The 15,899-nt window shown below is 35.6% G+C and overlaps 1 protein-coding gene across 3 annotated transcripts in view; it reads right to left on the bottom strand.

Annotated features, from left to right (window-relative positions):
- The window catches only part of TBC1D19 (TBC1 domain family member 19), a 144,161-nt gene that overhangs the window by 65,496 nt on the left and 62,766 nt on the right, over positions 1-15,899 (bottom strand). For all 3 annotated transcript variants that reach the window (XM_072737937.1, XM_072737940.1, XM_072737939.1), the window contains 3 exons: positions 15,528-15,600; positions 6,959-6,997; positions 5,210-5,322 (listed from right to left, as the gene is read on the bottom strand). In XM_072737937.1, coding sequence (XP_072594038.1) covers positions 5,210-5,322; positions 6,959-6,997; positions 15,528-15,600 — 225 coding nt within the window. The remainder of the gene's footprint in view (positions 1-5,209; positions 5,323-6,958; positions 6,998-15,527; positions 15,601-15,899) is intronic.

The raw sequence follows: 15,899 nt of genomic DNA on the forward strand, positions 1-15,899 counted from the left end.
CTCTGTATGGAGCCTGCTTCTCCCTCTGCCTGTGTCTCTGCCTCTGTCTCTGTCTCTCATGAATAAATAAATAAATTCTTTTAAAAAATGGAATTAAACTAGAAATCAAAAACAGAAAGACAGCTGGAAAATGACCAAATATTTGAAGATTAAACAATATACTTGTGGGTCAAATAAGAACTCTCAAGATAAATTTAAAATATTTTGAACTAAATGAAAATGCAACTCATGGAAATCTGTGGGATGCACTGAAAGTAGTGCTTAAAGATAAATTTATAGCACTGAATGAATATATTAGATAATAAGAAAAATCTAACATCAATAATCTAAGTTTCCACCTTAGGAAACTAGAAAAAGAAAAGCAAATTAAATCCAAAGTAAATAGAAAAAGGTAATCATAATATTTAGAGCAGAAATAAATGAAACTGAAAACAGAAAAATCAATACAGATAAATCATCAAAGCCAAAGCTGGTTCTGGGGCCCTGGGTGGCTCAGTTGGTTAAGTGTCTGACTCTTGCTTTCAGCTCAGGTTATGATCTCACAGTCATGGGATCAAGTGTACTCAGCAGGGAGTCTGCTTGAGATTCTCTCTCCCTTTCCCTTTCCCCCCACTCACATGTGTGCACATCCAGCCCTCTCTCTCTAAAATAAATAAAATCTTAAAAACAAAAACAAAAACAAAGTTGGTTCTTTGAAAAGATCAGTAAAACTGATGAACCTCTAGCCAGGCTAACTAAGAAAGAGACACCTCAACAAAGAAGATATACAGATGGCAAACAAGCATATGAAAAGATACTCCACATCATATGTCATCAGGGAAATGCAAATTAGAACAATGAAATACCACTACACAAATCTAGAGCACTGAAAATACCAAATGGTGGTAGAAGTGGAACAATAGGAACTCATGTTCCTGGCTGGTCTCAGTGCAGAATGATACAGCCCCTTTGGAAGACAATTTGGTGGTTTCTTATAAAAGTAAACATTCTAAGGGCAGCCCGGTGGCGCGGCGGTTTGGCGCCGCCTGTGGCCTGGGGTGTGATCCTGGGGACCCGGGATCGAGTCCCATGTCGGGCTCCCTGCATGGAGCCTGCTTCTCCCTCTGCCTGTGTCTCTGCCTCTCTCTCTCTCTCTCTCTCTCTGTGTGTGTGTCTCTATGAATTAATAAAGTATTTTTTTAAAAATGCCATAAATAACTCAACATTTATAAGTCCTAACATGTAACAGTGCTGACAAAAATCTACTTTTGAGAGAAAAAAAGACGCATCAGAGAATTTGAGACCTAGATGGACCTTAGAAATATCTACTATGTGTGCTTTATTTGCACATTAAAAATATGAGATCTGGTAAAGTTAACTGCCTTAGCCAAAATTACAGAACTGGCTAGTGATTGAACTAGTCCTCCTAATTCCAGTCTATGGTGTTTGGTTTCAATAATTTTTAGTGTAATTTATCCATATAAAATGAAAGAAAAAGTGGATAGAAGAGTTAAAATTTAACAATGTTATAGTGATAAGGGATAATTTTTATATTAATAGCTTAATTTTATTCTATAAAATACATAAGCATTTATAAACTGCTATGATTACCAATAACACAACAGGATATTTTTAGAGTATTTTATATTAGCTCTAGTAATATAGATATTTAAGAGTAATAAATTATAAAAAGCAATCTCTGAAAAAGAAAATAGCCCAATTTTTTAGTATCAGAGACTATTTAAAGTTTAGTACATATATTTGTTTGGTATTTTATGCAAACTTACACTACCTCTTTAACTGAAGAAAAAAAAAGAAATGTATTCTCAGGAAATGAAAGACCTCAAAGAACATTCCTAACATTTTATGGCTTATTAAGCATCTAGACACTGTACAAGATACTGACATTTACAGATGGTGAAGAGGAAAAAAAGCTCTGTCCTCAGGCACTCAACCTGGAAAGGGTGGCAGCCAAAACAGTAAGAAGTATGGTACATTTCTCTGTTTTTGGGCCTCTGCTCCCGCCCTTGTTATGACGGAAAAAAAGAGAAGGAAATATCTAACTATAATGGTGATGGAAAGTAGGGGAGAGAATGTTAGAAAGACTTCTCAGAAAATGTGATGGCATAAAGCTGTGTCTGAAAGATGAATAGGAGTCTCTAAGCAGACATAAGTATGAAAAGGTTTTTTTCAGGAAGAGGAATCAGTGGTGCAAAGACAGACAATAGAGCATCTCTTGGAGGACCACCAACACAACGAGGTAAAGATTATGCCTTTTCTATTAGACATTAAGAGTCTGGCATTCTTTCAGAACAGACATTGGAGTTCTGTAACTGGAAATAAAAGTTTTAAGCTTAAGAGAGTTTGGTTGAACAGAGTCAAAGCCATTAGGGGGTAAGTAACTTGTGGATGAGACAGTCCAGGGAACATGTACAGAATGAAAAGAGGATCAAAGTGCAATTCTCAGAAAGACAAGCCCTTAGGGTCCAAAAAAGGAACTCAAATGGACACACAGACACACAGACACACACACACACTCACCAAGAAAAAAGAGGATGAATAACTAAGAAAACAGTGTGAACTAAATTAAAGACCAAGAATATCCCAAGAGCAGAGGAGGCAAAAGTATCAAATGCAGCAGATGTAAAGACTAAACTGTGTCCACTGTTTCTTGGTGACTTTAGCTAGGGCAGTTATAATCATGTAGGGGGGTATATGCCAGGACTACAGTGACAGAGTAATTAATGATTTTAAGGAAGCAGATGCCGCCAGCATAGACTCTTCTTTCAAAAGGTTTAGCTATAAAAGTAGAGGAGGCAAGAACAGGTGTGGTTGAAGGAATCCAAATGAGTTTCTCAGGATGATTCTGGTTTTTTTTCTGGGTAGGAGAAGGCGAGACTTCTCTTTGCTAAGACTCTGAAAAGAAGTATGGAGGAGAGTGAAGGTCAGGAGTTGTCGTTGACCAGGGTAAGGTTGTGGAGAACCTTTTGAACTCACTAAAGAAAATGTTAAATATTAGTACTAGCCCTGGCTATTTTATCAGTAAGTGAGTACCTAGAGCCAAGTATAGAAAAATTTTCTGTATTCTTTAATTAGCAAACTGAAATTAAGCAAAATTTTAAATACTAAATAAAATTTTGATACACACCTAGAGATTTGCATAAAAGAAAATACATAAAAGCAATCATTTTAAACTCATCACATATTTTCTTAATGAGAAAACTCCTTAATTATGATGCTCTTGTATGTGTAGCTTATTTTAAGTGATTGAAAAGTAATTGAAAAGTTCTGATAAAGTATTCTTGATAAGAAGCAAATTCTTCTTCTCTTCCCACCCCCTTTCTCCCTCTAATGTGCTACTTAAAACAATTATTTTGGAATTGCTTGTTCCAGTTTGTTGAGGTAATACTTTTACAGCTGAAGATAAATGTAAGTGATGCAAAGTGTTTTATTCAATAAAATCAAAACTGCTTTTCTGAAAATATTTATCTCTATTTACAAACTTGCCATTTTGCATTTATTTTTTTTATTTATTGATTTTTAAAAAGATTTTATTTATTTATTCATGAGAGAGAGAGAGGCAGAGACAGAGGCAGAGGGAGAAGTAGGCTCCATGCAGGAAGCCTGATGTAGGACTCAAACCCGGGTCTCCAGGATCAGGCCCTGGGCCAAACGCAGGAGTTAAAACTGCTGAGCCACGCAGGGATCCTGCCATTTTGCATTTAAAAATCAAGATAACCATTAGCTCCAAAATTCAAGTGTAAAAACTGCCTTTAAACGTCATACTAAATACCTGGGATTACTACTTTTTTGTTTTGTTTTGTTTTGTTTTGGGATTACTACTTTTATTCTAGGGTGATACTTCCAGAAAAATTCTAAATTTGTTTCACATCTCTGTCTCTGGAAAGACAGATTTTGTTAATCTAGATCCTGATTAGTGAAATTGGTAAGTCATCTGTACAGTTAGATCAGAATAAGAGTTACCATCTGTTCCCCAAGAGTTGATAAACTCACAAAAAATGCCCAATATACCCTCAGCATCTATTCCATAAACAGTTACTTTTAGTGTCACCACAAAAGACCAGCAAGATCATTTGGTCTAAAACTTCTCTGAAATAAACCATATTTATTCTTTCAAAAAGTAAGAAATTTTTGACAGTGCTGTTTCACAGAGAGAGATTTAAAACACAAACATACACACACAAGCACATGAATACATAATTTGCAAAGGTTAGAGGTAGTTTTTATAATAATATTAATAATATTTAATTCTCTTAAAAACTGCATTATAAATTGTAACTAATTTGTAACAAAATAATATTGCAATATGTAAGTTTTATTACTACCATTAATGGTGACCCTTTGTGTCAGGCACTATGTTGGAAGACTAACATAACACAACATTTCATTTAATCACAACCACTCTATGATATAAATATTATTACCTATATTTAAATATGGATAAATTGAAGTTTCAAGAAATTTACCTCACTCAATGGCACATTTCAAATAAGTTGAGTGAGGTAGGAGTTGAAACCAGATCCATATGATTCCAAAACACATGCTTTTAACTAAGTAGGGAAGTATTAATTCGCTATTTATTAAAATCTTCAAATGGATGGATTATATGATCAACGGGCTTAAAGCAAAAAATTTTTTTTTCAAAAGAATCAACATCATAGAATTTTCCCTTATTGAATCTATTACCTATTGGTGATTTCTCTTTGTATTCATTTTATTTCCTAAAATAAAATGTTCCTATACTTAGAAAAATATTATTCCCACATAATCTGTCAGTTTTTAGAACCATAAAAATAGCACATTACAAAAGTAACTGTAAGGAAAAAGGGCTCATTTACATATGCTGGGTGGTCGTTCTTTATTTTTTCCTGTTCTAACAACACAGTTCTACCATATGTCTTCACTGATCTCCACTGGCAGACTACATTTCTTATCATTTTATTTACTGGTTTTTGCATCGATAAGTTTAAAGTATCCAACTAATAATCAATAACAAAATTTCTACATGAAGCACAGTGACTAAATTCTATTCATCTTGTCTTAAAACTCAAAACTACAGTAATTTTGAAAATAAAAGAGGGGGTAAATATGTTAGACTAAGAAAGCAAAGTAGAGGAAAAAAAAGAAAAGTATTTCTATTATGAATAACTGGTCATTGCAGAATAAAATATTAATAGCTCAAATTTGGCCCACCCTTTTTTCTTCTTACCTCAGGTTGACTGGAAATATTCAAAATGAGAGCCCATAATTCTGCTCTCAGTGCTGTAGGGCTTCCTTGTCTGATATATTGCTGAGCAGCAGCACTATCTTGTTCTGCTAGGACTGTCAAAGTATAGAAAAATCTCATTAGAAAATTCAATAATGTCAGAAATAACACTGAAATTCTTAATTAAGAATCTCTGGGGAAGCTAACATTTCCTTTTTATATGTAACATCACATCACGTCTTGACAACCTTCTTTAACTCTCTAAATTTTGAAGTGGCCCTGTTTACAGCTCTATACATGTCAAGCCCTAAATTCCTCCACTTCCTACCCAATCTGGTAAAAGTTTTTCATGTAGGTACTTGAAATCACTTTGCTTTAACTATAGCTCCACAGATCTGAAACTAGTGATATATGCATGTGTGTGTGTGTATAATATATATATAATATATATATACATATATATAAAACAATCTTTGGATTGCATGATCAAGTAAAGTCATATTTATAAAAAACTCAAATCTCTAATGCATATTCTCTAAGTGATGAATGTTCTAGTATTTGAAAGTAGTACGATATTTAAAGTATTATGGTTAAGAATTATGAAGGATGTAAGATATCTAATCTATTAGATAACTTCTTAGCTATCTACCAAAATCAACAGAAAAGAGAGAGCTTTTTAAAGAGGTAAAAAATAAATAAATAAAAGATCTGATAACTTTTAAGAAGGTCAAAAACTATTTGTAAGTAGCCAAGTTCACAAAATTAATATATTATCATTTTGCTTTCATTTTCATTTTTATTTTCCTTAATGAAAATACCAGCTATTAAGTATGGAAAGACAATCTCTCCCAAAACAAACAAAACAAAACAAAAAAAGCAAAATAAGACATACCAGACAACTGATGATATTTATCTAACAGAGTGTTTTCTTATTATCTCCTTCTTAAAAGGGGGGGAAGAAGCTTATACTAAATGAAAATGACATAACCAAAAGAAATAAAGGGATCATGTAAAATAAAAAGAGATGAGACATATTCTTTAACTTGCTATTGTGTTTAATGCAAATGTCAAACATGAAGGAAAAATGATGAAGCTTTGAATAAATATGATTTTGAAAAATTGAACTAGGGAGTTTAATATAGGACAATGTAATTGCCACAGAAGGTAGACTCTGACACAAAGACTTATCTACATTTCATATTTCAAAGACAAAACAAGATTTATAAAAACAAGGAAAAGAATCTTCAAAAGACAGGGAAAATTATTCCCCAGAACAGTAAGAGCCGCTTTGGTTATTAAGTCTCACTGTTGTGAACAGTCATCAAGATGTATGAAAGTTATAGTTTCTCCTGATGCAGGGGCATATTCCCATTAACGCTAATGAGAAGTGTGTGGGCGCATCAAAGAGAAAGCCTGCCTCTTTGATTTTAAAATGAAATTCTACTGCTGAATGGAATAAGCTAACATCCTAGAAGAATATGTGTCTGCATTTATTATTTCCTTTTTAGTGAACCATCTGTGTACTTCTTTATCTAACATTTATTGATGAAGCCAAAATGATGTATTTTTCCTCTTTATAAAGATTCCCATAAAAAAAGATTACCATTATATTAGCTACGCAGTTAAATATTACTCTTTTTTAGATTTTTAGATCTTCAGAGATTGAATTTCAGTTGGAGGTTCAGAATGCAGACATTTACTTGAGACGGTTTCATTTTCTGTATAGTTTTATAAGTATAATCAAAAACTTACCTTTTTGCCCAATACGTACATGCTCATTTTCAAAAAGTTCTAAAAATTATAGAATAAAATTATTAGATATAAATATGATCAGCCATATTTAGAACAATATTAGGCATATTTTTTGGCTACTGGTACTGTTTTAAAGCTGAATGGCTTTATAGAAAACTAAGAATACCTTTATATGCAGAAAAATTTTTCTAGGTTGTTTACAGTTCTTGGAAATTAAAAATGGGTTAAGTAAATTTAATCAGAAGCAAAAACTGATAACTTTGTTAAAACAGAGTATATTTTCACAACAGAAATATGTCTACTCATCTTGACAGCTTCACTTGCAAAGCCCTACTTCTGCTCTCTAATCTGCCACGAAAGTATGTCTAAAAAAAGCCTTAATGCTATTATAGGTAAAATCCCACTATACAAATGCCATTTTAAAAGATTATATGGGAGATACAAACATTTGCTTTTTTTATAAAGAATTTATTTTTTTAATCATTTTGAGAGACAGTGAGCACTCAAGAGACAGGTGGAGGAGGAGGGGGGAGAGAGGGAATCTCAAAGAGACTCTATGCTGAGCGTGGAGCCCAGTGTGGGGCTGGATCCCACCACACTGGAGATCATGACCTGAGATGAAATCAAGAGTCGGACACTTAACTGACTGAGCCACCAAGGTGCCCCAAAGATTTGCTTGCAAAGTACCAATCACAATGGGAAAAGATCATAAAGTAAACCACATTGAAAAAAGAAAAAAATGGGGCACCTCGGTGGCTCAGTTGTTTAAGTGTCTGCCATAGGCTTAGGTCATGATCCCAGGGGTCCTGGGACTGAGCCTGAGTGGGGCTCCCCACTCAGGAGTCTGCTTCTCCCACTCCCTCTGCCCCTCCCCTCCCCTCCTGCACACACACTCTCTCTCTCAAATGGATAAATAAAATCTTAAAAAGAAAAATTAAAAAGAAAAAAACTCCTGCTCATCAAAAGATACTACTTAGAGTGAAAAGGTATGTCTCAGAGTAGGATAATACATCTGCAATACATATACCTGGCAAAGGACTTGTATCCAAAACCTGTGAAGAATTCCTGGTAAAGACAGACAACTATCTGACACAATAGGCAAAACATGGGAACAGTTTCTTTACAAAAGAGGAGACCCAAAGGACTGGTAAAGTTATGAAAAGAGGCTCAACCATATTAGTCATCAGAGAAATACAATTAAAACCACTATGAAATACACACCACCACAATGACTAGAAAATGAAAAAGACGGACAATTCTACACGCAAAGAAAATGGAGCAAATGAACTTTCCATACAAAGGTGGTGGGAATGTAAAAGCAGTGTAGCCACTTGGAAAACTGGCAGCACCTACTGACACCGAGTGTATGCACATCCTAGGACAATTAGCAGCTTACTCTCAAGTATATACCTTAATGAAGGCACATGCACCCCAAGGGACACATACTAGAATATTCATGGAAGCACTGATGGTAATGACCAAATAGTGGGAACAACTCAAATGACCATCAGTAGTAGAAATCACCAACTGTAGGATCCCACATCTATAAAGTAAAAAATAGGTAAAACTACCCTATGACATTAGAAGCCAGGACTGTTGCCCACAGAGGTGGCAAAGTCTAGAAGTGTACCTGGAGGCTTCTTGGATGCTGGTAATACTCTATTTCTTGATCTAATCGGAGGTTTCACAAGTGTGTTGTTCACATCATAAAAATTCACGGATCAAATATTCAGGATTTGTGTCCTTTTTAGTATATGCATTATACTACTATAAAAGCTATTCGCAAATTAGAGCAAAAAAAGATTATGAAACTATGAGGGGGAAAGCTTTTAGCTCTTCTCATCCCAGAGAAAATCAGTTTTTCAACTTTTTTTCTTCCTCTTTCTCTCCACCATCTGAGGAAGGAGAAGCTATTAATTGGATTTGTTAGATTCCACAACAGTGATTAGTTGGCTTTTTCTAATGAATGGGATAACTGTGTGTTAAGGGCCATGAACACACATGTGACTGTCTGCGTAAGTAGGGTCTGGATCCCCTGGCAACCTGGTGGGTATGTTGGCACTTGACTCCCTCCTGAGCAGAATGCTCATGCACAGAACACGTAAAGAGTTGTCCGAACTCAGTGGCCTGCTGGTGGTGAGATCTGGGCATTGAGGGAGAAGGAGATCGTCCTGGGCTAAAATTTTAACACAGTTTTCTAAAAAGCACGGTCTGTGATTCCCCAGGTTCAGCCCAGCTAAACATAAAATGGTACCATACTTCATCCTTCCATTTGTTAATATTTTCAGTGTTAATTTTTTTAGATTTAAAAAATTATCCATAAACCTGGTTTTACTAAATAGAATATGTGATCCAGAGTGCCCTATTCTTTTAGTTTACTTTGTTCCTAATGGCTATGAAGTAATTAGTTGGGCAGATTATACAATGACCAGGTAAAGTGTTTGGGGTTCCTGCCAACATATGATCATTTTCTATAACTAAAGTATTTGAATATATTTATTTAAAAGACTGTATATACAATAGCAATACCAGTCACATTTTAATTAGCTATTACTGCCAAGACTTAATAACCAAAGAATCAAACACTGTCAGCCAATTCTTGTCTCTTTCACAAGTGGATGACACTACTGGATGATAGTGCTTTATCACTGAAAGTAGTATGAAATAAAAATAGGGAGACTTCTTTATAGAATTTATTTATTCAGTTATGTGACATACAATGATTTTGCTTTTTAGGTGCTATTTTCGAGTCCAAGAATACAAAGCCCAAAAAAGTCAGAACCAGAATTTCCAATCTGTCAACTCAAAAAATGCTTGTTATGTTGTTGTTAACTACGTTAATAAATTTATCTGTATTAATAGATCTATATAATGCATCTATACAAATAAATCTTGCTTGAAAAAAAAAGTGCTCTGGTAAGATGAATTGGGAAGATTCTGAGCTAGAAGTTTACTTGGGATTTCTCACAGTCTTTAAGGCACTAACTAACACATACTGTGTATCTTTCCCAAACCTTATTTGGCAGCGAGATCCTCTCTTTCACAGGACATCTATCTGATGAACACTTCATGGAAGACACTTCAGGAAATGCTGAGCCAACTAAAGAAGCTTTTTTCTTTTAGAAATAACAAACTAGAAAATCTCTATTTAGCAAAAACCCTTGTAATAAATTATGTATATTCAGACAGTAATATCAGACATACGACCCCCTCCTTTATCATAAAAGCTTATGAAACAATGCTAATCTTGCTCATCCTTTTAGCATGAGTCTTATAGTTTCCACTGTAAGTATGCATACATGTGTATATGTGTATTTAAAATAATGCATATTCATGAGTTTGTAGGAATAATGAATATGTCTAATTTTAAGTTACTTATTTATTTTTTAAAAGATACATTATTCAGCATCATGATCAGACTATTACGTTTAGCAATCAACAGCATGGGTGCAAAAAAAAAAAATCTACATTAAAATCCTTTGTTGGAGTGTTTTACACTTTCTACAGAAAATAACCTGTTATACAATTAGTCACAAATACAGTCCTCGAGTTCTTTGCCCATACGCAGGAGTACTGTCCAACACACGTCTTTGTAGCAGCTAGGCCCTGCCACCCCTGTGCTTGGCTGAGCTGAGTTCACAAACCTGTTATAACCTGTAGCTTCCCTGCCACTTCTCTGGCTCTCCTCTCCTGCTTAAGCTTTGCTTCCTGGCAGTAATGAAAACCTTCTGCCACTGTCCTAGCTGCCGCTGCTGCTGGAACCACCACAGCCACCTTGGCTTCCGGGTTTGGCAAAGTATTGGCCTCCATCACCACAGGGGCCAGAGCTTCTGCCTCCAGAATGTCCTCCTTTCATGGGTCCAAAACTTGAGGACTGATTGTTGTAACTGCTAAAATCATGACAGGTTCCACCACCTCCAAAGTCGCTTCCATCATTACCAAATCCATCCTAGCCAGCCCCACTGCCACTGTATCCACCACCACACTGCCACCGAAGCTACCTCACCCAGTGAGGTTCCCACCATGACCGACATTGTGATTCCCAGCAAAACCACCTCCAAAAGCACCTCCAAAGTCTGCAGCACCACTTTGACCTCTGGCTGGATGAAGCACTAGGCCTTCTCTTTCTTAGATAGGGCTTTCCTTACTTCACAGTTGTGGCCATTCACACTATGGGATTTCTGAGTGATAATCTTATCTACAGAGTCAGGATCATCAAATGTTACAGAAGCCACACCTTGCTTTGTGCCACCACCTTGGTCAGTCATGATCTCAATCACTTCAATTTTCCCCATATTCAAAAATAATCTCTTAGATGATGTTCCTCAGTGTCTTCTTTAATGCCACCAACAAAAATCCTTCTCACAGTTAAGTGGGCACCAGGGCTTTGAGAATCTTTTTTTTTTTTTAAAGATTTTATTTATTTATTCATGACAGACACAGAGAGAGAGAGAGAGGCAGAGACACAGGCAGAGGGAGAAGCAGACTCCCATGCAGGGAGCCCGATGTGGGACTTGATCCTGGGACTCCAGGCTGAAGGCAGGCGCTAAACCGCTGAGCCACCCAGGGATCCTGAGAATCTTCTCTTGGGACAGCCCTCTTTGGTTCCACAACTCTTCCATCCACCTTGTGTGGCCTTGCATTCATGGCTGCATCCACCTTCTTCATGAGGCATGCATGACCAACCCAAAGCCTCTGGAGCACTTGCTGTTTGGATCCCTCATTCCCACACTGTCTGTAAGTGTTCCCCATTGCTCAGAATGGCTCCTCAGACTTTCAATGGTTGTTTCAAAGTTCAAACCTCTGATGAAGAGCTTCTACAACTGCTCATGCTCTTTTGGAGACTCTCAGACATGATGGCGGTGGGAGGAGAAACTTTAACAATGCTTACTTGGCAGTGTCCACAGGCAGAAAGGTTAAATTATCTTTTAAAATTTTATTATTTAATTTTTAAATTTTAAATTCAATTAATTAACATGTAGTGTATTATTAGTTTTAGAGGTAGAGGTCAGTGATTCATCAGCTATGTGTAACATCCAGTGCTCATTACATCATGTGCCCTCCTTAATGCCCATCACATTGTTACCTCATCCCCCAAACCCCCTTCCCTCCAGCAAACTCCCCTGTTTGTTTCCTATGATTAAGAATCTCTTATGGTTTGTCTCCCTCTCTGATTATCTCTTGCTTTATTTTTCTCTCTCTTCTTCTGTGTTCCACTGTTTTGTTTCTTAAATTCCACATAAAATTTTAAATTATTTTTAAATAAGGATTCTGTATTATAAAGGTAAGGATTTTTCTCCTACTTTATATAAAGGCCGTTAAGTTAGTAAGTGGGAAATATACTTTGAATATGAAAATTGAATAATAGTATTGATGAAACACAGGTTTTTACAGGTAAGGATATATAGTGTCTTAAGTCAGAATAAACTTAATCTGAAATATAAAACTTGGGACACCTGGGTGGTCCAGCGGTTGAGCGTCTGCCTTTTGCTCAGGGTGTGATCCTGGGATCAGGGATTGAGTCACACGTCAGGCTCCCTGTAGGGAGCCTACTTCTCCCTCTGCCTCTCTCTTTGGGTCTCTCATGAATAAAGAAATAAATAAAATCTTTTTTTTAAAAAAAAAAAAAGAAGAAATATAAAAATTGCCTCTAGCCAAACACATGTATTAGCAACATTTCAAATCCTTAGCATTACTGTTCCAATTTAACCAAAGCCACATAGACTAAAAAAATAAAAATAATAATGAATTCTAGGCAAAAGTAGTTATACTTGATCCCATTCTTCTTTCTAACTGCTGATTAGCAATTCTCAAGTCATGTAAAAATCCAAGTAATGTATCACTGAAATCAATCTCATTGGATAAGCACCAATTTAACCCAATATCTAGAAGTCTTGCTTTGAGGAGCAGAAAGTAAAAACAACTGCATCAGCTAAAGAGACTATCAGCCTCCTCTAGCAGATGCAGTGTTCCTTCCTCTGTTCCAACTGCTCCCTGTATGTAATAATAGCAAATACCACACTGATTCTTATCTGAATCCTACTTTCCACTATACCTTCCCCAAGAGTAAAGACACCTATGTGTTCACTAGTCCCTGGCCCTTAGCAGGGTCTCACATTTGTTGTCTTATAAATGAATCAAAGAAGAAAGAACTACACTCTAGATTAAGAAGACAATTAGGCTTTCTAAAGCATAGCTACTACTGGGCTTAGAATAATTTTAAGCAATTCTTAAGAATTATTTCAAAAGTGAGAAACATAAATATAATTCAAGGTTGTATTATTATTTCCTTTTCTTTTTGTTATATATATGGTACTGGCCATGAACAGAAATATAAGGCATCTGTCTTATTCTGTTCAGATTGCTACCACAAAACACCCACAGACTGGGTTATAAATAACAGAAATTTATTTCATACAGTTCTGGGGGCTGGAACTCCAAGATCAGGGTGCCAGTATGGTTGGGCTCTGGTGAAGGCTCTCCTCTGGGTTGCAGACTGCTGACTTTTCTCTGTGTCTTCACATGGTAGAAGGTCTAAAGAGCTCTTTTACAAGGGCACTGATCTTATTCATAATGGCACCACCCTTTTGACTTAATCACTTTCCTGAGGCCTCACCTAATACCATCACCTTGGGGGTTAGAACTTCAAAATATTTCAGAAGGACAAAAACATCTAAACCATAGCATATGTTATTCTATAAGATATCTGATACTTTCTTTTAAAATAAGAAAAGACAAAAATAAAATGAGAAAAGACTATCAAAGGTGTCAGGAGAGCAGACAGCATATAATGGCAGGCTCTGGAGGCAGACTGGTTAGTTTTGAATCTTGGTTCTAGCACTTACTAGCTTTGTGACCTTGGGCATGTTACTTAACATCTCACTTCTTCAACTTTAAAATGGTAGTAATACTTCCACCTCACACGATACTAGAAAATTAAAAACATAATGCAGTACTACTATATACCACCAGAATGACCACAACAAAGAGGATGGCATACATCAAGCATTAGCCAGCACATAAGGTCAACTTCCACTCTTATATCTTGTTGGTAGAAGTGTAAACTGGTACTACAATTTTTGAAAATTCTTTGGAAGTTATCTACCAAAGCCGAACTTATGAAAACCCAGGAGAGAGAAATTGTCTTCCCAGGTGTATACTCAACAGAGGAGTATACATATATGCTCACCAAAAGAAACATACTAGGATGTTCATAGCAGCCTTATTTGTAATAGCCCAAAACTTGAAACTTCCCAAATACTCATCAATAGTGGAATGGATAAATAGATGTGTGGTATATTAATACAGAACACTATAATGCAAAAAGAAAAAAAAAAAGGCCCACAAATACATCCAACAATATGACTGAATCTCACAAACATAACGTGGAACAAAAGAAGTCAAACATTAAAGGGTACATAATTTTAGCTTCCATTCATATGAAGTTCAAGAATTGCCAAAATTAATCTATACTGCTAGAAATCAGAATAGTGGTTATCTTTGAAAAAGGGAAGATTGAAAGAGGGTAGGGGGAAGCTTTGGTTTATTGATCTGGGTTGTATTTTAAAAGGTGTGTCCAATTCACAAAAAATTCATAAGAAATTCAATGATACGTGTACTTTTCCTTTTTTTTTTTTTTTTTAAGTAATCTCTACACCCACCCATGGGGCTCAAACTCACAACCTAAGATCAAGAATCACACACTACCAACTAAGCCAGGCAGGTGCCCCCGTACTTCTCTATACACATCATACATTAAGAAAGTTTTAAAAATAGTAATAGTCCATACGTACTAGAGCAGCTGGGATTAAAATGACATAATACACATGTAACATATAGGTACTCAGTGGCTGTTTATTATATATTTTTATTATTATTAACATTATTAACAATAAGAAATTATAATTATATTATTATTAACAATAAGAAATAGCCAACATCTTTATTTTACAGAGAAAAAAATTAGTCCAAAAATGTAAAGTGACTTGTCCAAGTCACAGGGCTAGATGGTGGTAGAGGAAAGACTAGAACAATTCCACTACAATTTAGGCCTTCTGTATTTTAAGTCAATTTTTACTTCTTGTTTATCATAGCTAAATATCAATCTAGTCTTTTATGAGAAACTTAGTATTTGTGCACAAAAAAGAAAAGCTAGGGAAATTTTCTGTTTGGTTAAGATTTAAAAGACACTAATTTTACAGCCTAAGTTTATACAAGTAGAATATCAGTACACAATTAACTTGGTGATACAAACAGTAATAAAAATAGGTAATAACGGCCAGTACATGGAGAAACATGAGTGGTGCCAGAGATGATTTTGCCAACAAAGTGACTTATGTCTAATGACTTTTCAAAATTAAACACCTTCAAATAAAAAGATAAAATCTAGTTGAATTCTGATAATGACAACATACAGAATTCAATTCAATAATTAACAGTAATCAAGAAGAAAAAAACTATGCTTGGTTTTCAGACATAAAAAAGTTAGTAGATTAATTTGGAAATGGCAAGACGAGCCTTCAATTCACTCTCATTTATCATTAATATGCCGTATGGGAGAAACACTCACCAGGAGGCACTTGTGTAGAATCATCTATACCCAGCTGTCCTGTAGTCAAGCCAAGTTCAACAAAAAATTCTTTCTGGAAAATAACACAGAATTAACATACATCTCAGACTTTGCTACATAATATTTAAAAAATCAGCTTCCTCAAAACATCAGCTTAAATAAAAATCACAAAGTAAAATGAATTTTGCTTCATTCAAATATCTAAAAAAGAAAAGAAATATATTATTGAACTTTTCAAGAGTAATACATTGCTTCAAAATTTTGAATTTTTGGGATCCCTGGGTGGCGCAGCGGTTTAGCCCCTGCCTTTGGCCCAGGGTGCCATCCTGGAGACCCGGGATCGAATCCCACATGGGGCTCCTGGTGCATGGA

The sequence above is a fragment of the Vulpes vulpes genome, chromosome 14 (genome assembly GCF_048418805.1).
Source record: "Vulpes vulpes isolate BD-2025 chromosome 14, VulVul3, whole genome shotgun sequence".
Classification (NCBI taxonomy): domain Eukaryota; kingdom Metazoa; phylum Chordata; class Mammalia; order Carnivora; family Canidae; genus Vulpes; species Vulpes vulpes.